This window comes from Pelodiscus sinensis, chromosome 3 (assembly GCF_052426305.1).
Source record: "Pelodiscus sinensis isolate ZL-2025 chromosome 3, ASM5242630v1, whole genome shotgun sequence".
Taxonomy (NCBI): Eukaryota; Metazoa; Chordata; order Testudines; family Trionychidae; genus Pelodiscus; species Pelodiscus sinensis.
In genome coordinates this window covers 178,133,194-178,153,043 of record NC_143054.1, presented here as the reverse complement: position 1 = coordinate 178,153,043, position 19,850 = coordinate 178,133,194, and the positions used below count along the sequence as shown (strand labels likewise).

The 19,850-nt window shown below is 44.9% G+C and overlaps 1 protein-coding gene across 3 annotated transcripts in view; it reads right to left on the bottom strand.

Annotated features, from left to right (window-relative positions):
- EML6 (EMAP like 6) overlaps positions 1 to 19,850 on the bottom strand; it is a 210,393-nt gene that overhangs the window by 8,577 nt on the left and 181,966 nt on the right. For all 3 annotated transcript variants that reach the window (XM_075925488.2, XM_006122118.5, XM_075925489.2), the window contains 8 exons: positions 18,508 to 18,665; positions 17,647 to 17,761; positions 15,050 to 15,238; positions 12,234 to 12,406; positions 11,434 to 11,596; positions 9,543 to 9,646; positions 4,193 to 4,346; positions 3,924 to 4,024 (listed from right to left, as the gene is read on the bottom strand). In XM_075925488.2, the coding sequence (XP_075781603.2) occupies positions 3,924 to 4,024; positions 4,193 to 4,346; positions 9,543 to 9,646; positions 11,434 to 11,596; positions 12,234 to 12,406; positions 15,050 to 15,238; positions 17,647 to 17,761; positions 18,508 to 18,665 (1,157 nt within the window). The remainder of the gene's footprint in view (positions 1 to 3,923; positions 4,025 to 4,192; positions 4,347 to 9,542; positions 9,647 to 11,433; positions 11,597 to 12,233; positions 12,407 to 15,049; positions 15,239 to 17,646; positions 17,762 to 18,507; positions 18,666 to 19,850) is intronic.

The following is a 19,850-nucleotide window of genomic DNA, read 5'->3' as shown; positions in this document are numbered from 1 at the left end:
ATCGATGTTGGCGTCTGCCAGATATCCTGTGCCACTTCTAAGATGGCTTCATCTACCGGGAGTGCAATCTTTCTCTGTTGTTTAGGGTGCAGATTCTTAAACAGCTTATGCTGTTTAGCTTGAGAGTCAGTGAGCTGCACTTCCTGAGATTGCGCTACACGTTTAAACAGGTCTTGGAATTCCTTAAGATCATCCGGTGGAGACTTCTCGCCCATAGACAGCGGTTCATCCCTAGAGGGCTGTGGTGAACTGGCATTAGGGGAGATATCCTGCTCACCTTCCGAGAGTTGCCCTTCCTCTAGGTCCGACATTTGAGAACAATGCGTGGGGGAACGAGAAGATACGGGACGTCGTAGCGGAGAACGCTTGGAGATCTCCGAGCGCCCAGAGCGCGGACTAACTGATCTACAGGAACATGGAGACCTGCGATGAGACCGAGAGTGACTGTGATGAGATGATTCAAGATAGTCCGGTCTATAACGATGAGAATAGTGCCGGCCAGACCTTGCAGGGGAGAAGCGTCCAGAAGATCTAGTGCTGTCATACCTGGCGTAATATGTACTTCTAGGTGAATGAGTTGGTGATCGTGAGCGTCTCGCCGGAGAAGGAGATCTCGAATATCTCTGGTGTGAACAGCTACGCTCTCTATTATAGTAGTGACGAGATGAGAGACTGCGGTGGTAATAATGCCCATGGTCTCTTGCGTGGTGCGTAGAGGCACAGCGGTGAGGGGATGGCTCGTGGTGAGACCTTGGCGAGGCACACTGGGAGATTCCCTGGGCATTTGATTTTTGTGTTGATGCTGCTGGCTGTGCAGAGCCTGGAGAGTGAAGGGTTAAGGGCTGTGAAGCAGGCATCTGAGTATGAGCACGCTGATCCCCTGCCGGTGCTGAGGACAGCTCCCTGTGGGGGGCCGTGGTTAAAAGCCCTTCAACAGCCGGCACCGCTGATACAACTGGTGCCGCTGCGTCTGTCTCTTTAAGAAGCCCCGGTGCCGGGTGAGGATCCCGAGCAGGGGGCTGACGAGACTCTGAAGTGCCGGCCGGCTTATTGACTGATGGAGCACGGGTTACCCTCGAACGAGAAGTGCCCGGCTTGTCACCTGCGCTTGCCCGCGACTGCGGAGCAGCTGGCAGGGAGTGAGCAGGAGAGGCTTTCCTCTTTTTTGATGAGGGCAAAGCCTCAGAAGGAGCCTTCCGCTTATCAGTCGTAGGGTCGGAGGCAGAGGATCCTGAGGCAGTGGAAGGCATGAGAGCCTTATCAAACAGGATCTCCTTCAAGCGACGTTCCCGCTCCTTGCGGGCTCTAGTCGTCAGGCTGGCACAGTGGGAGCACTTTTGGGGGATGTGAGTCTCCCCAAGGCAGCGAATGCAAGCCGAGTGTCCATCTGACACCGGCATTGGCTCAGCACAGCCTTCACATTTCTTGAAGCCGGGGGAGCCCGGCATTTTGAGTTGTGGGGACTGAGTGCTACCGCCGGCTAAGAGCAGCCGCTTGTATGCGTCCCCGGTTACTCCGTGTTACTTTCTTTCCGTTTAAACTTTATTTCCTTCCTTTTTTGTTTGTTTTTTTTTTTTTTTTTTTTTTTAACCAGAGCAGGCAACAGAAAAAAACGCCAACAGCGTATATCTATATATAGCCCTGCTCTTTCTCAGTATACTCTTTCCTTTCTTCTTTTTTTTTTTTTTTTTTTTTAAACCGCGTCTGCCAACGGGGCTAGACGCAGTCTATATTTAAACAGTAAAAGTTATGAGGCTTCCCCACGGCAAACAGCCGAAGGGAAGAAGGGGGAAATTTTGAGGAGAGAGTAGGGAAGCTCCGTCTGCGACCCAAGGCGGATGAGAAGAACTGTTGGGAGCCGGGCAGCGCGCGGTAGATGAAAGGCGCGAAACGGGAGTGCACGCGCGCTGCCCGACCACACACACACACACAGCTCTGTTAAAGCTCCGATTTGCGGCGCCGGGACCAGCCCGACACCAGAAGTGGAGCACCCACGGGGACTACCCGAAGAAGAAGCACTGATTTCAGACAGTAGGAAGTCAGTGCTTTTGCGGAAATTCAAGTGGCCAGTGTAGACAGCTGGCAAGTTTTTCCGAAAAAGCGGCTGATTTTCCGGAAAACTGGCCAGTCTAGACACAGCCGCAGAGTTCGTTTTGAAAGAAATCCTGCTGCTGCTGCTGCTGCTGCTGCAGCATTAGGCCTCCCCTCCCCCTTTATAAACTTTACTCCAGTGGCTAGGACACCAAACTAATGCAGAAGATGGTGCTCAGTTCCTCTCCAGCTAATCTGGAGAAGGATTTCAAACTTGAGTCTCTCACCTCTGAGAAGCATGCTTTAATCCCTGAGCTATGGGCTATGCTCATATGCTGGGATGGGTTGCTCTCAATTTTTTCTGTGGGAGCTTTCCCACTGTAGATAAATTATTAAAAGAATAATTATATAAGTAGGACCCACCAATTTCATGACCATCAAAATCGTGTCTCAGACTCTGAAATCTGCCCAGCCCTGTGAAACTTGATCTCCCTATGCTGGCCAGTCTGTCATCCTTCTCTTGCAGGGCCACTCTTGGAAAGGAGATCAGACCCACCATGAGAGTCAGTATGGAAATGAGGGTGGTACACCCACACTTCTGCACTCGAGCAACTGAAGAGTTGGGTTCCCAGCTTCCCCCCATCCCTTCCTCAGGGCTCTTGCCATGACTCGGGGCACAGAGCTTGGGGCTTCCTGCCCTTATCAGCTTCAGACAGGGCCAGGGGCTTCTGCTTTGCTTGCTGCAGCCAAGACAGCCCACGTTCTGGGTTTCTGCCCACCCCCACAGCTCCTGCCCTGTTTTGGGGCTCAGGGCTTCTTCCTCCAACACTTTCTGCAGGGACTTCTGCTCCTGGCAGCTGCAGCTGGGGCAGTCTGGGCTCAGGCTCCTCCACATCTCCCATGTGGCTCCTGGACCAGAGCTCAGGGCTTCTCCCAGTGGTTCTTGCCAGGTTCAGGGCTTCCATCCCATTCTGCTCCAGCTGGATGTTGGGATAGCCAGGGCTTGAGGTTTCCATTCCCCAATATCTCCAGCTGGGGCTTCTTTCCCCATGGTTTCCACCAGGTATTGGGGTGACTGGGTAGGGGCTACAGCCTCAGGGACTTTGAAACACATTTTCTCATGGCCATGCAACTTGGCTACTTCTACCTCCGGCAACCTCCTCTAGCCTTGCTCTAAAGGCAGCACATAAGTCACCCCCCTTCCTCCCCAAAAACTTTGCAAACTGCCCCACTCACAATCCCATTTTGGGTCAGGACCCCCATGGTTAGAACACCGAGAAACTTCTGAAACTAAAATCAACCAATCTGAAAAACCTCCTGGCTATGAAATTGACCAGCACGGACCCTGACTTTGCTGGGGCCCTATATATATGCTTTGGGCCAGCAGCTGAGTTGAGTGGTTCTATAGTCAAGAGTAGGGCACTTCCCTGCAAGTAAGAAACCCGAGTTCAACTCTCTTTTCCTCCCTCCTGGGCCGCTGAATATTCTTCAGCACACCCCAGAAAGGGGTGCACTCCACAGTTGGGGTCCACTGCTGGGAAGGGGTTTTATGAATGGCAGTGATACCTTTGGGAATCTACTCCATCATGGTAAATCCAGAGCTACTCATAACTTTTTAGCCTGGTTTGTGGTCTTTCAGGTTATCATTTGTATTTTTTCTGTAAAACATGTTACACTCAAAAAACACAGGTCAGAAAATGTAACAGCCTCATCAACACTCCTGCCTCGATTGCCAAGTATTGAGGGTGTTTTAGCCAAGTTTGTGTTGCTAGGTAAATGGATTTTGGATGCAGTGTGGCAGCATGCTCTAAGATGCTAGACACTGTTGCAATGGAAGTGGACCATACTTGTTTGTTTACAAACAATTCTTTATTAGTAAACTAAGAAGTTACCTGCAATCATCGCCTCCTGTACTTATAACATACTTGTCATCATGAGAAAAGCGTATGTTGGTAACGTGAGCAGAATGACCAAAATAACGCTTGTGTTTGGCCTGTTAGAAAAGAAAAGAGAATATTGCAGACAATAAATAATGTATCACAGCTATTTAAAAAACAGACTTTTAATCTACTGGCACTTTTTTGCCTGGAGTCAACTGTAAAACTGGTTAAACACAAAACCTGGCATCTTAGGTTAAGATAAAGCTAAAATGTTCACTTACAAATTTTTCTGTGCATGGAAAGTCAAAAAGTTTCACGAGCCCGAAATCATCTCCTGTCACTATATTTAATCCAGCATGGGTCACACACGCACAGTTGACATCTGCTTTATCAGCGTTTCTTGGCCAAATCCCAATGACTTCATCTCCAAGAATGCTGCTCCAAAATGTAAGAAAAACTCCAATTATGCAGCCACCTGGACCATTAGCTCTGCTGGATAGTATGTTAGGGGCATTATAGCTGGCTTTGCAGCAGGAAAATGGTGGGTGACCATTAGTAAACTGTTTTCCCATAGGAATTCACCTAGTTCCTGTTCATTATTCCACTTATATACATTGTCATAGTATAGCAAGAATACCATACATGTGCTCATTTTCCCTCATGCTCTAGACCACAAAACGAGTCCCCTTAAGATGCACAACCTTACCCTGTATTAGATACTAGCTACCATATATTCTCCATTCATGAGATTCAAATATAGCTTGCTTCAGTGACACGCTCTTCCTTTCTCCACATCGCTGCTGCCACTCACACTGAAATGTTACAGCAGTGATGCTTCCTGGGCCCTAACTACTCAAGTGAGGGGCTTATTGTTTGTATCAAGGTTGTTTCTTAAAATAGCTGTTTTTCTCTCACTTAGAATGTTTTCCCACATAGCAGCTGTCGAATATATCCACATGCCTCCTACACTCTGACAGAAGAGGCCATAGTATAACTACTGCATTGCAGTCTTGTGTTTGCTTGAAAACAAAGCAGTAAGAGAGCGTGTGTTATTCAATCCTACCCTTGTTCCCCAAGAGCTAAACTTGTATATATTGTCAGTGCGCTGGCTAGTGTCAGATCTGATTAATGCCTGTACCAATAGTATTAGTATAGTTTTAAACTACACTGTAACTAAAAGGCCATAGAGAGTAAACGGGCCAGGCAGTTTAACAGGTTTACTGGTATTTACACTAAGGCCTGGTCTACATTACCAGGTTAAGTCGAAGTCACTCATGTTATGTCGATTTTTTTCTAATGAATGTTTCTACACCACCAAGCCCCTTCCATCGACCGTAAGGGCTTTTGAAATAGACTGCTGTACTGCACCTTGATGAGCACACCACCACTAAAGTCAACCTTGGATTGGGACAGTGTAGACATAGGGCTGTTCAATTTGATGTGTTTGGGTTCCAAGAGGTGTGGCAATGTGACCACTCTGGGCCAGTACTTTCCATTCTGCTGCACGTCCAAGTACACACAAAAAGTCCCAGGAACTTCTGAATTTCATTTCCTGTTTGGTCAGCGTGGTGAGCCCAGCAACATACCCGCCCATGAGCGCTCAGGATCTCAAACAAGCTCCAGCTTGGAGCACGCAGGAGATACTTGGATCTAATTGCTATGTGAGGGAGAAGAATTTGTGCAGGCAGAACTCTGAACCAGCAGAAGAAATGCTGATAGCTGCACCAAAAACCCACAGAGCATGGAGGAGAAAGGCTACTCCAAGGATACCGTGTAGTGCCACGTACAAATAAAGGAGCTCAGGCAAGCATACAAGGAGGCAAAGAGTTGCTCTGGGGCAAAGCCACAGGCATGCTGCTTCTATGAGCAGCTGCCTGGGATTCTGCAGGGGTGGAAGACCCCAACCAGTATCCCAAAACTATCTCTATCCTCCTAAGGGACTGTTCAGGCAGCCTCCAGCAACAACAAGAAGGGCATTGTACATGGGCAAGAGGAGGAGGAGAATGTGCAACTAGCAAGCAGAGGATCCATTCTCCTTGATAGTCAGCACCTTTTCCTAACGCTGGAGCCAATCCCCTCCCAGGACTTTTTGTTGCCAGACCCTGATGGCAAAGAAAGCACCTCAGGTCAGTTGCACATTTGTTATCATACTGCAGTGGTTAAATGTAATTGTGTTTGATTTTTTGATCTTCCCTGAGCAATTCAGATACAGTGGTGGCCAATCCAGTTACACAGCAGGTGCTCCCCTGAAAAGTTTGTTTATGTGCCTGGAAATGGAGCAGGAATCCTCCCTGCACATCTCTACAACGCTCTCGCTGAGGTACTCTGTAATCTTTCTCAGAATGTTTCTAGGGAGGGCTGCCTTAGTGCTCTATGGTAGGACACCTTCCCACACCAAGACAGCAGTAAGTGATCTGTCATCATTGCAGCTGAAGGCAGAGCAGTAAAAAGTCAAGGTCTCTGCCCAGATACATGCAGCATCTGCTCCCTGTCCTGCTCTCTGACCCTCCGAAGACTGACATTGCGCACAGTTTTCTGGGTGAAATGGGGGAAGTTTTGTGATACTGTTGAGGCAAATCTGCCTCCGTTTGCGGATCCCTCAACAAATTATGACCTCAGGTGTGCTGCCCTGTTTGCAGTTGGCTTGAAGGGATCATCCTGGAGAACAGTCATGCTGTGCAGGAGGGGAGGGGATTTCATGCTGACTGTACACATCTGTGCCTCTTGACGCCAAACCCGCAGCCCCTCCTCTGAAATGCAAACACTTGAATGAGCAGTCAAGCAACATCCAGGTTGCTTTTCTGTTTTCAAAGTGGAAGCAAAAGATGTGAGGAAAGGGGAAGTTTGATCTTCAAGGATAACTATTGGCATTTCAACATCACCAACAGTAATTTTTGTGTCTGGGAAGAAAGTTCCATCTTGCAGCTTTCTTCAGTTCCTGAAGAGGCGTGCATCATGCACTTTTCCTGACCATCCCACGGTGATGTCTTGAAATGGCCCTTGTGACCCACCAGTGCTTGCAACACCACTGAGAAGTACTGCTTGTGGTTTACGTATTCTCTGGTAATGGGGTCTGGTGCCAGGATAGAGATATGCATTCTATCTTTTCCCCAAAACACTTCAGGAACCCCATTGCGGCAAAGCCATCCACTGTATCCTGTATGAGTCTGAGTCAGTATCCTGCCTAGCCGAAGGGTATTGATTGTCCTGGCTACTTGGATCACAGCAGCCCCCGCGCTAGATTTACCCAGTCCAAACTGGTTCCCAACTGATCCATAGTGGTCTGGTGTTGCAGGTTTCCACAGGGAATTCCACAGTTTCCAGCACTCATGTCTCAGCTGCCAGAGCAGTTCTCATTGTGTTATTGGTGCACTTCCGGGCAGGGAAAAGCAATTTGCAAAGTTCTATGAAGGTGGCCTTATGCATGTGCACGTGGAAGTTTTGTAGCCACTGGTCCTCATCTCATCGCTGCGTAACTATGTGGCCCCAATAGTTTGGGTACATCTAAACTACATCCTTTTTTCAGTAAAGGGATGTAAATTAGACACATCAAAAGTGCAAATGAAGCGGGGATTTAAATATCCTGTTCTTCATTTGCATAATAGCGGCAACCGCTTTTTTTCGAAACGGGGCTTGTCAAAAAAAAACAGCAGTTTAGACGGGGCATTTTCAACAGAAATGCCTCGTTTCAAAAGATCCTGATCGAAAGATCATTTTTTGAGGAGTACAGGATCTTTTGAAACAGGGCATTTCTGTTGAAAACTAGCCAATTAGCACATCATAAGACGGGATTTTCAGGTCTCTCCTTCACGTCGGTCTTCTCTCCTGAGCCTCCAATCTCTCTCCTCCTCCTACTGCCTCCCCCACCCTCTCTCTCAGCTCTCCTCCGCCTCCTGCCTCTCTCTTTCTCTTCTCCTCCCCCTCCTGCCTCTCACTTGGGGGACCACGGAGCCCAAACAGCCGTTTGGGCTCTGCACTCCCTGTGCTGCCTGGGGAGCGCGGAGCCCAAATGGTTGCTTGCACCACTTGCTCTCACGCGGCAGCCTGGCTTAGCGGCGCAGAAGTCAGCCAAACGTCACAACGAGAGGTGAGGGGGGGGCAGGGTGGTGACGTTCACAACCAGGGGGTAGGGCCTGGAGCCGCTGTCACGCCTCAAGTCACCTCCCCGCCCACCTTCCTCTCCCGCTGTGGCGCTCGGCTCACTTCTGCACCGCTCAGCTGGGCCACCGCGGGGGAGCAAGCAGAGTAAGCGGTTGTTTGGGCCTCGCACTCCCCATGGAGCACGGGCCGCCCAGAGGGAACAGTCAGCATTTCAGGCAACACCGCCACCCAGAGGAAACAGCCAGCATTTCAGGCAACACTGCCGCCCAGAGGAAACAGCCAGCATTTCAGGCAACACTGCCGCCCAGAGGAAACAGCCAGCATTTCAGGCAACACTGCCGCCCAGAGGAAACAGCCAGCATTTCAGGCAACACTGCCGCCCAGAGGGAACAGCAAGCATTTCAGGCAACAGACATTGGGCTACTAATATATGATGCCCCGTCTAAACTGTCGGTTTTTTTTCGAAAAGCCCCATTTCGGAAAAAAGCAGCAGCCGCCATTATGCAAATGAAACGCCGGATATTTAAATCCCTGCTTCATTTGCACTTTCTAATTTACAGCCCTCTGCCGACAAGAGGGGTATAGTTTAGACACACTCTTTGTGCTTGTTTCACGGGACCAGAATCAGTGTTCTCTAGGGTCAAAATGCCTGCCTGCTGCCAGAATATGCCAATCACTCCATTCCATGGTTCCCAGCATGTCTGCATAGATGGCCTCCTTACATTTTTCCTTGTGCCAGCAGTTCCTATCTAGGCTCTGGACATGAGGTATTTGCAATGCTTGCCACAGCAGAGTGGCGTCCATACTTGCTGTCCTATGGTGTCTGCTTGAATAACACAGGAAAAAAGGCACAAAATGATTGTTTGCTTTCGATGATGGAGTGAGATAGGAGGTAAGTGCCTCAGGAGATTTGGATGACGTGTACCCAGAACCATACATAACAATGTTTTTGTCCCATTATGCATTGGAAGTCTAACCTAGAATTCAAATGGGAGCAGGAACTGTGGGATGGCTACCCACAATGCATCGCAGTGTGAGTCAATGGTAGCCATGGTAGGAGGGACGCACTCTGCTGACCGAATGTGCACAGTGAGGACATGCACCTTTGACTTTATAAAATTGGTATTCATGCAAAAGTTTCTTCATAACATGCCTCTGTTAGCCCTGCTTTCTTTTTAATCAAATCTAGTGTGGTGTCTATTATGGCATACACAGATATGGGTAGGGCATAGGGGATATCCCAGAGTACCAACCACACTGTGTGTGTCCATACAAACCATATATGGAGGCAACTGTGACACCGAGATATAAATTAATTTCAAAAGTACAGTACACACAGGCCTCATAAGAGAGCTAGCACTTTTCATGTAAACTGTTTTGTAAATCTAAAAGAGCCCAAACTCTGTGAATCCCAGCACTAACTCCACTTTTATAACAGGACCTTCATTTATCCTATTTTTGTAACACAATGCATAATCATTTGCTTGTAAAAACAAGTTATTTGGTTTTTAGACTTTCACATTTCATCACCTTGTCCATGAGGCCCATGTGATCTTTTCTATTAGCGTTGCATCTACCACTTGCTTTCCCAATGGCACCTCATGAACCTGACGTTTATAGGCACCAGTTGATACCTGAATATAGAAAGAGTAGATTAACCTTTCCATAAATATATTTTGATGTTATTGTAATAGTTAAACATTAAAAGTTTATTTCTCAACAGTTAGTCTCCATATGTAAAATATAGCAATTTATTTATATGTCTAAGCTTTCTATAATTGAGTTATATACAATGTAAAATAATCACAACAAATTTACAGTATGAATAACCTCTCAATCAGATTATTAACTGTATGATCTCACATCTTCTTGACAAAATTGGCAGCATCAAGGACACTCTAAAGAGAAACCTCACATTTGGGTTCATGTAGTTTAGTACTGTTGCCTTTGACAGAAATATGTAAGATACTATATATTATCTACACTACGCTGATTGAGAACAACAGTGGATTGGCAGTATGAGCTGATCATTCAACAGCTTTGAGAACATGAGGGAAACAGATAGGCTACGTCTACACTGGCATGATTTTCCGGAAATGCTTTTAACGGAAAAGGTTTTCCGTTAAAAGTATTTCCGGAAAAGCGTCCTGCCAATCTAGATGCGCTTTTCTACAAAAAAGCCCCAATCATCATTTTCACGCTCGGGGCTTTTTTGCAGAAAACACTACTGTGCTGTCTACACTGGCCCTTTTCCGGAACAGTTTTCCGGAAAAAGACTTTTGCCCGAACGGGAGCAGCATAGTTTTTCCAGAAAAGCACTGATGATTTTACATTAGATCGTCGGTGCTTTTCCGGAAATTCAAGCGGCCAGTGTAGACAGCTGGCAAGTTTTTCCGGAAAAGTGGCTGATTTTCCGGAATAACTTGCCAGTGTAGACACAGCCATAAGGTACTAAAACTTTGAAACTAACTTTGCATCTAGGTAATAGAGAGCTTTTACTTAACTCCTTGTTGCCAGCAGATCCTCTTGCTATGTGATGATATACATTGCACTATGCTTCATCTGTGAGAGATGGTATCTGAGAGTCATCCGGAGGCTTTATATTGTCAGCTTCCATAATTAAAATTATAGGCCAAAACACTGCTAGCCCCTTGAAATAGTGATGTGCTAGTTAAAACAAAATCCTTACTCCCTAAGTTCCCTAGAAAGAACAAGCCAACCTTGCAGTCCTTGTTAAAGGGTTGCTACTTCTTTTCTGATCCCAAAGGGGCAATGACATTGGTGAAAGACAAGGATTAGCCTGACCCGTCAATTACTGTGGATAGCATAATTGCCCAGCTGTGGGGCAGAGCACATGCTGTGTACATCCTCCTTAAAAAAAAAGTGGCAACAGGTATGCTTCCAAACACACACTTGGGAGCTTCTAGAGATGCTGTGCACAATTCCTCATGCAGCTCCCTGTAGCCCAACATCTCTGATGCTCATCGGTGCCCTAAAAGCATATTTGAGCCCTAAGATTTACAGAGTAATTGTGCATGTACAGCCTGTTTCTATGCACTTTGCAGATCACAATTGAGAAAGAAGGTACCCATTTTTACTGCTCTAGCGCTACTGTGTGTGCCTGTAGTCTAGACCAAGCTTTTGCCTTCATGTGGCCAGGTAGTCTTAGTTACTGTAGTTTTGGATTAAATTTTTATTAAAATTGGGGTGCTAGTTTCTACTCACTTGCATAGAGCTGGGCTTGTGCTTCACCTCGGGACAGCTGACAGATTTAGGGGATGCTTGTGGATGAACAGAGTGCTTTATTTCTGTGCTTTACCGGCCAGACTTTTGTAAGGATTTTTACAAACTTAATTCCTTTCCTTTATAATATTTGATGATAAATTAATGAGTAAAGAAATGCATGCCCCCTAAAACATACCTGAATAAATCTGCTGTCTGCTGAAAAATCCATCTGAATGACAAAACTTGGAATATCTGTGCAGTAGCCTATCCGGTTTAAGGTTGTGCCTTGGGTGAGGTCATAAAAATCAACAGTATGTTCTTGTGAGCCAACAGCCAAAAATCTATTATCAGGGCTGATTCTAGACAAGAAATCATGAAGCAGGAATATAATTTGTGGTACTGGTACATTTGGTAAGATTTTTGTTTGCTTTGATTCACAATTCTTAAGGTATGAAAAGTTCAATCTTTTTAAAGAAAAGACTAACAACTAATAGCAAGTTCTGATGAAACCTCACCATGATTCAAGACAATTGAATCAGAAAGGCACACTGATGCTTAAAGCATATGTAGTCAATAGCTGTTAATATTTCATTAATATAAATTCTTAACACTACACACAAAGTACCATTTATCTCTTGAGGCTAAGATATGGCATTTCTTAGAGCTATGTGGTAAAACTGTAGTGTAACATTGACTTCTGATACTAAAGGCTAATATGCAAAGTAATACGTATTCATGTGGAGTTTACACTCCTAGACTTTAAGGCTAGAAGGAGCCATCGTGATCACCTACTCTGACCTTTTATACATCACAGGCCACAGAACTTCACCCACCCACTCCTGTAGCAGGCCCATAACCTTTAGCTGAATTACTGAAGTCTTCTAATCTAGATTTAAAGACTTCAGTGAAAGAGAATCCATCCTAGTTCAAACAGGAAATGACCCTATGTATGGACTGCAGGTTTAGGAACTACTGTCTTATTTCAACTGAATATACCTGATATCCTGAATAGCTGATTTCCGGTCTCGTTTTTTGCCCCAAACTTTAAGACTGTTTACAAGTAAGATGACAAATTCTCCATTCTTCATGCCAATAGCTACCATCTCACCATCAGGACTGTATGCAGCACATCTTGCAGCATGGCCTAAATTCACTTTATTCAGCATTTTCTGTATAAAAACCCCCCCAAAACCCCAGTGATTTCTTACTAGTTTTTTCTTTATAGAAAACTAAAAAGTAAATAAACTTCTTTTAAGTAAAGCTACCTACAAAAGAAAAGACACTTACTTAAAAAAAATATTGTACAGTTTCCTCAAAATGTCAGACTGAAATTTCACATATTAAGTCACTTCTCACCAGAAACACATTGCGAAATAGATTTGAAAGTAAAGATTTCATGAAAATGGACATTTCAGTGCTTCCAGCCATCTTGCACTGACCTCACTTGTGACATTTATTTAGTTCTAATTTACCCCTAAATGTAAGTAGTGGAAGTGTTGGTAATTCTGCTAGACAATATTGACCTGGTTTGGCAAATTCTCTGGTTCAGCATGGGTCAGATTCTGAGGGTGCAATCTGTATTTTGTTTGCAGACAAGCAGTTTTGAAACACTTTCTACACAGTTGTTGAAGGCACAGTATGCGCCTTCCATGCTGTCAGCTCTGTGCACCAGCCAGTAACAGAGGGTATGTCTATACTACAAAGTTAATTCGAACTAACGAACGTTAGTTTGAATTAACTTTCATAAGCGCTACACTAGCACTCCACTAGTTCGAACTTAATTCGAACTAGCAGAGCGCTTAGTTCGAACTAGGAAAACCTCATTTTACGAGGATTAAGCCTAGTTCGAACTAGCTAGTTCGAATTGAGGGGTGTGTAGCCCCTTAATTCGAACTAGTGGGAGGCTAGCCCTCCCCAGGTTTCCCTGGTGGCCACTCTGAACAACACCAGGGAAACTCATCTGCCCCCCTCCCGGCCCCGGACCCCTTAAAAGGGCACGGGCTGGCTACGGTGCCCGTGCCAGGTGCAAGCCTGCCAGCACCCAGCCAGCAGACCCTGCACCTGGCACGGATCGAGCCACCCACCCGATGCCCCCCAGCCCTCCCCCTCTTCCCGGGACCAGGCTGGCGGCTCCCGGGAGCTTGCCCGGGACCGCAAGAGGCGGGCACCCACCTGGGCTAGTGCAGACATCGTGGACCTCGTCCACGATCTCCGCACTAGGCACAGGAAAGTGGCCTACTAGGGCAGAAGAGCTGCCAGCCTGGCCACCCAGGAGCAGGTGTGCAAGAGAATCAAGGGGGTCCAGTGAGACCCCCGACCCTGAGCCCTGAGCTTACAATGGCTGTCCTGGGTCAGGCCAAAAGTCCATCTAGCCCAGTAGCCTGTCTGCCGACAGTGGCCAACCCTAGGGACCCTGGAGGGGATGGACCGAAGACAGTGACCAAGCCATTTGTCTCGTGCCATCCCTCTCCAGCCTTCCACAAACCTTGGGCAGGGACACCACTCCTACTCCCTGGCTAATACCACTCCATGGACCCAACCTCCATGACTTGATCTCACTTCCCTTTAAACTCTGTTCTAGTTGTAGCCTTCACAGCCTCCTGCAGCAAGGAGTTCCACAGGTTGACTCTTTGCTTTGTGAAGAACAACTTTCTGTTACTAGTTTGAAGCCTGCTACCCATTCCTTTCCTTCGGTGTCCTCTAGTCCTTCTTTATGGGAACTAATGAAGAACTTTTCTGTATGTACCCTCTCCACCCAACTCCTGCTTTTAGAGACCTCTATCCTGTCCCCCCTCCGTCTCCTCTTTTCTAAGCTGAAAAGTCCCAGTCTCTTTAGCCTCTCTTCATATGGGACCTGTTCCCAACCCCTGATCATGTTAGTTGCCCTCCCCTCTCCCAGCCTCTCTCTTCCCCTCTCCCACCTCCTTTTACCTGTCTCCCCCAGTTTTGTTCAATAAAGACAGATTCCATTTTGGAAGACACGTTATCTTTATTTTGTACATCAAGAAGAGGGGGTAGGGAAGGGTAAGTAGAAGGAGGTGAGGGAGGAATGGGGCACGAGCCCCCGATGGGGAGGACTGGGCTGGCTCTGCGGACTTCTGGGGGTGGAAGCTCTCCTGCAGCCCCCCGATTGGCCCCTCTCCCCAGATGGCAGCCTGCGGCAAGTGCAGCCGGGCTGATGGCCGAGTGCTGTGATGTGCCCAGTGTGGGTAATCCAAGCCAGAACTGCTTTGCAAGCGGGGCACCCCTGAGAACTGTCTGTCCGGGGTGGGGGTCGGGACCCTTTAAGCACAGCCCTCGGCTAGCCTGAGACAGCATCTCAATGCTTTAAGTCCTCCTCTGATGCCCTGCCAGCACTGCTTCCGGTCATCCTTAAGCCCGGTTCAGGGTCCACTTAATGTGGACATGCTAGTTCGAATTAGCAAAACGCTAATTCGAACTAGTTTTTTAGTCTGTATGCGTTAGTTCGAATTAGCTTAGTTCAAATTAATTAACTTGCCGCAGGTTGCTATCTGAGGAGAGGGGGCAATTGGGGGGATGCAGGAGAGCTTCCACCCCCAGAAGCCCGCAGAGCCAGCCCAGTCCTCCCCATCGGGGGCTCGTGCCCCATTCCTCCCTCACCTCCTTCCACTTACCCTTCCCTAGTTCGAATTAACTAATTTAACTAAGTTAGTTCGAATTAACGTTGTAGTGTAGACATACCCTAAGTGAGTTGCATACATGGACAGAGGGCAACACATAAACTGGAAAAATTTTGATTATGTAAAGATATTGCTACTGATGACATTATTCTTAGTTTAAATGGTACTCACTTTGTCACAGAGGTCCCAGATTCTTGCTGTTCCATCATTACTTGCAGTGATAAATATGTCTTTCGTGGGGTGAGCTGCTAAGCCCCAAATCTCCCCTTCCATGTGACTATCAATAAGCAGGTTTGAAGCAGCATTTTTTTCTCCTACTTCAAGTATTTCTCCATCTTTAGTTCCTACTAAAATTTTGCCCTATTGTAGTCAAAATAGGGCGAGAACCAGTATATCAAAATGAGCATATTATCAACACATATAAAATATAAGATGTGTAACAGAGAACTTATTATAAATAGTCTTGATTTATACTTCATTCAGCATCTTGAAACTATATATTAAGACAAGTAAACAAGCATTTCATTTCCAGAGGCCAATTTTCACATCCTAGCTTAGGTCAAAAGTGAAAATGACCTTCGGTGTGTTTCAGCCTTGTCCCTACAGTTTTTTTGTCTAGAAGATAATAGAATTTTTATACAATTTTGCATGACTGGCAGGCTCTGCTCATGAGAGATATAGAAGTGGAATAGCAGTGATGCTGAAAGAATTCAGATGCAGTGGCAGGCTTCACGAGAAATTTTGTACAGCACCTGCCTACATTAACAGTCCTGGACTGCCATGAACACAGCATTCATCCACCAGATTAGGAAAAATGAAAATGTCTTCCACATTCTTTATCTTTCCTTATTTTTATCTTACCACTAAATCTTTGTACCTCCTCCACAGTCAGACATACTCATCCACTGTCAGGTGGCAACAGGTGGTTATAACACTTCAAATTCAGAAGTGAGACATAAGGTGGTATAACTTAGACCTCTTTGGACTAATTTAGACTTGCTTGGGCTTGATTCTCATTTACACTAAGGGCTCCTTTACACTGTCAGAAATGTGCAAAGGACAGTCTTAATGTAAATGATCATCATGGCCTCTTATGATCAGTTAGGGTATGTCTACACTACAGAGAAGACTGAAGCTGCCGCTGTCAATCCTCCAGGGTTTGAATTAGTGGGTCTAGTGAAGACACACTAATTCGGACTGGGGGGGGGGGGGGAACACTCCAGTTGATGCTGGTAGTCCTGTTTCCACAAAGAGTAAGGGAAGTTAAAAGGAGAGTGTTCTCCCTTCACCTTCCTGCAGTGTGGACAGTGCCAAAAGTTGAGTTAAGTTACTTCGACTTCAGCTATGTAATTAACGTAGCTAAAGTTGTGTATCTTAATTCAACCTTATCCTGTAGTTTAGACATACCCTATTAGATTTTCTTAGACTTGCTCTCCTTATGCAGTTTAAGTGGTGTAATGTATACTGTGTGGAGATGGAAGAGTAAGAAGAGGTGTATTTAAGCAGAGTGAGACCTACTTATTATTAATGATTTAGAGCTAAATATAATCATAATAATTTTATTATTACCACCATTGAACTTGAACCTCTGAATGTAGTTCACTAACACAAGGGGTGCGTCTAGCTGGCAAGATTTTGTGCAAAAGCAGACGCTTTTGTGCAAAAACTTGCCAGCTGTCTACACTGGCCACTTGAATTTGCGCAAGAGCACTGACTTTGTAATGTACAAAATCAGTGCTTCTTGCGCAAATACTTTCCTGCTCCTGCTCAGGGATAAGCCCTCTTGCGCAAGAATATTTGTGCAAGAGGGCCAGTGTAGACAGGCACCTTAATTTTTTGCGCAAGAAAGCCCGATGGCTAAAATGGCCAAATCTTTTCCGTTAAAAGTATTTCCGCAAAATCATGCCAGTCTAGACGCAGCCAGATTTTTAGAAGATCAAGGATACTTTAAATTTCTAGGGTCCAATAATGCAGTTAAATAGTAGTCCTGGGGGAATTCTACAATTGTTGCATTTGGAGCCATAGTAAAATTGTAGATTTTCCCCAAGACTAGTTAAATAGAGCCAATATTATTATATATCAGCATGTGCAAATATCTATTAGACATGGACTGTGCCTACAGTGATTTCATGATTACAGTTTAAATACAATGTTGCAAGTCATCTTTTAAAATAATATTCTTTTTCTATCATTTATATCTAAAATACTGCCTTAAGTTATACAAATATAAAAGTATTCTGTTTTAAGAGCGGTTGCACAGTAATCAATATTGTATTACATCTTCAAGATCTAAATTTAGCAAGATACTTAAAAGCAGTGCCTAACTTTAAGCATATTAGTGTTTCCACTAACTTCATTAGAGGACTGAATCAGGGTCTAAAGCTAATTCTACCTTCAGATACATGTATGACAAAGGCAAAAAGAGTCTCTCTGAAGTTTCATATGCATTGATCTGAGCCAAATTCTGTGCTTACAGAGGTACAGTTGTAATCAGACTTGTAAAAATGTTCATACATCCCTTTAGAATTCATATACATATTGGATGTGCAAATGGGCATGTACCGGTAAATCAGGTAAATTAGTGCACAAAACTAAGGAAGATGTAACATTTTTGCATATAGATTTAGAGGGGCCTTAGTGATTATAATCTCTTTGTTCTCTTCCTGCTCTTCTATGTGGCAAAAACAACATCAGGAATAACAAAGGGGCTTCTTATGATCAGAGTAATGGGCAGTAAATTGTAAAACTTGTCATGTTGGCTCACTTACTTTTCCTCTACAAACCGAGCGCACACACTCAATGAGCTGTCCTGTCTCAAGCTGAAAAGCTCGGCAGCGCTTCATCTCCTGGTCCCACAATTTTACAGCACCTCCTTCTTTTGTCCTGAAAAAGAGCATGTTGTCAAAGATTACATGGAACTCTCCTTTCTTACTGACTGGAATTTATCAACTATTGAGATTTCATTGGGAAAATAGTAGTTTTTAGAAATTATTGTTTAAATATAAAAACGTACACATAATCTCCCTTTACTGCGTTTAAAGAACCATATTACTGTTTTATGGGAAAATGAGTGTATCAAGCCAATATTTTGCATATTTTTCAAAGCAGTGCTACTATGACAATGACGATGTAAACTGCAAACAGGTCTCCCTGTTAACTAATCTCAATTTTTTTCTATCACACTTGTAAAAATGAAATGGTCAACTCTGAAAAAATATATTTGACTTCTGGAAAACAGAAAGCTTGCAAATCAAAGATAAAGAAATAGGGAAGAGAATCTGGAGTTTGAGTAAATCTAATAATTATGGCAAAAATGTTGCAGTCTGCCTCTGCTATGAAGGTCAGAAACCCCATAAACCAGACGGGAAACTACACAGAATTTTCCTCTGCTGCCAAACTACTGCTCCTCCTATTCTCTGTTACACTATTGTGACCCACATCCTTTCATATCTCTTCCCCTATTATTAACATCCCTTGCTGTGTTTTGTGTGATTTAGATTGTAATTTCTGTAGGGCAGGCATTTCTCCTTTTTATAGGTCTATGAAGCACTATACACATCTAGAGCATTGCATAAATAATAATCTAACACAGATATAAACAATGTATTTTAGGAAGATGTGTCTCTCACGGTCTTTCCTTCCCTCCAGTTACAATTAATCCATCTCGAAGAGTTGTGTACATTGTGAACACTGGTCCTGTATGAGCTTTTGCCACCAGTCTAACCAGAAAGTGATCCTTCCATACGTAGACATCTCCATTTATGGCACCAGTAAACGTAAGATTATTCTGTAACAAACAGAAACAACCCCCGCTATAGAAATTAGTAATAACATTTTACCACTTCTTTGGGTAACTGAATTAAAATTAAAACTCTCTTCTTGTTATTGTATTTCTCACAAAAAAAGCAATTGTGATATAACCACAGGATTTTAGTAAAATCACATATTTTGGAAAAGAACAATTGCTTACTCAATAGTAACTGTGGTCCTTCAAAATGTTGAGGTCAATGAGGCTCCCTCAGCAGGAGTGTTTGTGCTTTGTGTGTAAAAGACTGAAATGTTCACTGTCCACTGAGGCCACACATTCACCTTCTGTCTGGTGCTTCCTTGTGTTCTCACATGAGGGCATAAAGGGAGAGTTGGCCACAACTCTCCTTTCAAAGCCCGTGTTAGATGAGGACTCTAAAAAGTGGGGATGGATGGCAGGTTATGAGAGCCACATACTGCAACATCTCAAAGAACCATAGTTACTGCAGTATAAGTAGCCATTCTTTCTTCTTCGAGTGTGTATCAGTATGGGCTGTACTGTAGATGTCTGTCAAGCAGCATGGAAGGTAAGAGTATCAGCTGACTATGTCAGAGAATGATTGAAATATTACTCTCTCAGAACTTCACATCTTCCCTGTTCACCACATCAAAAGCTCTCATTTCACAAGAGTTAGTGAGCTACTTCATGTTGTAACCTTGCAGAGCTCAGAGTTTGGAACAGTTTTGAAGTGGACAATGCAGGAAGCTTGCACTCTAGCAGACTGTGCCTTGATGATGAAAGGGAGAAGCTTAGCAGACCGCTAACAGATGTAAATTCATTGTGTGATCGATCCACTTGGAGATTCTCTGCAATGGCTCATCTTGGTCTTGTGAAATGGCCACAAAGAGGCAGAGAAGACTGCCAAAATGGCTTGGCCTTTTAAGGTAATACAGAAAAGCAATGGAAATGTCCAGAGTATTTAGTTTCTCCTCTCCCAGTACTGAGTGCAGCTTTGGGGAAGAAATTAGCATAATAATTAATTAGGTCATAGGATGTGAAGAAGGCCTTTAAAGAACTTTGATACCATTTGATGTTAAAATATTGTGTGCTTCTGTACTGGAGTGTGACAGGCTATGTGGACCTGGAAATACTTGAATTCTAGTGCCACCATGTGCAGGAGCAGCATAGAATATAGGATCTCTGGCATCAGAGCCTCTACTGGGT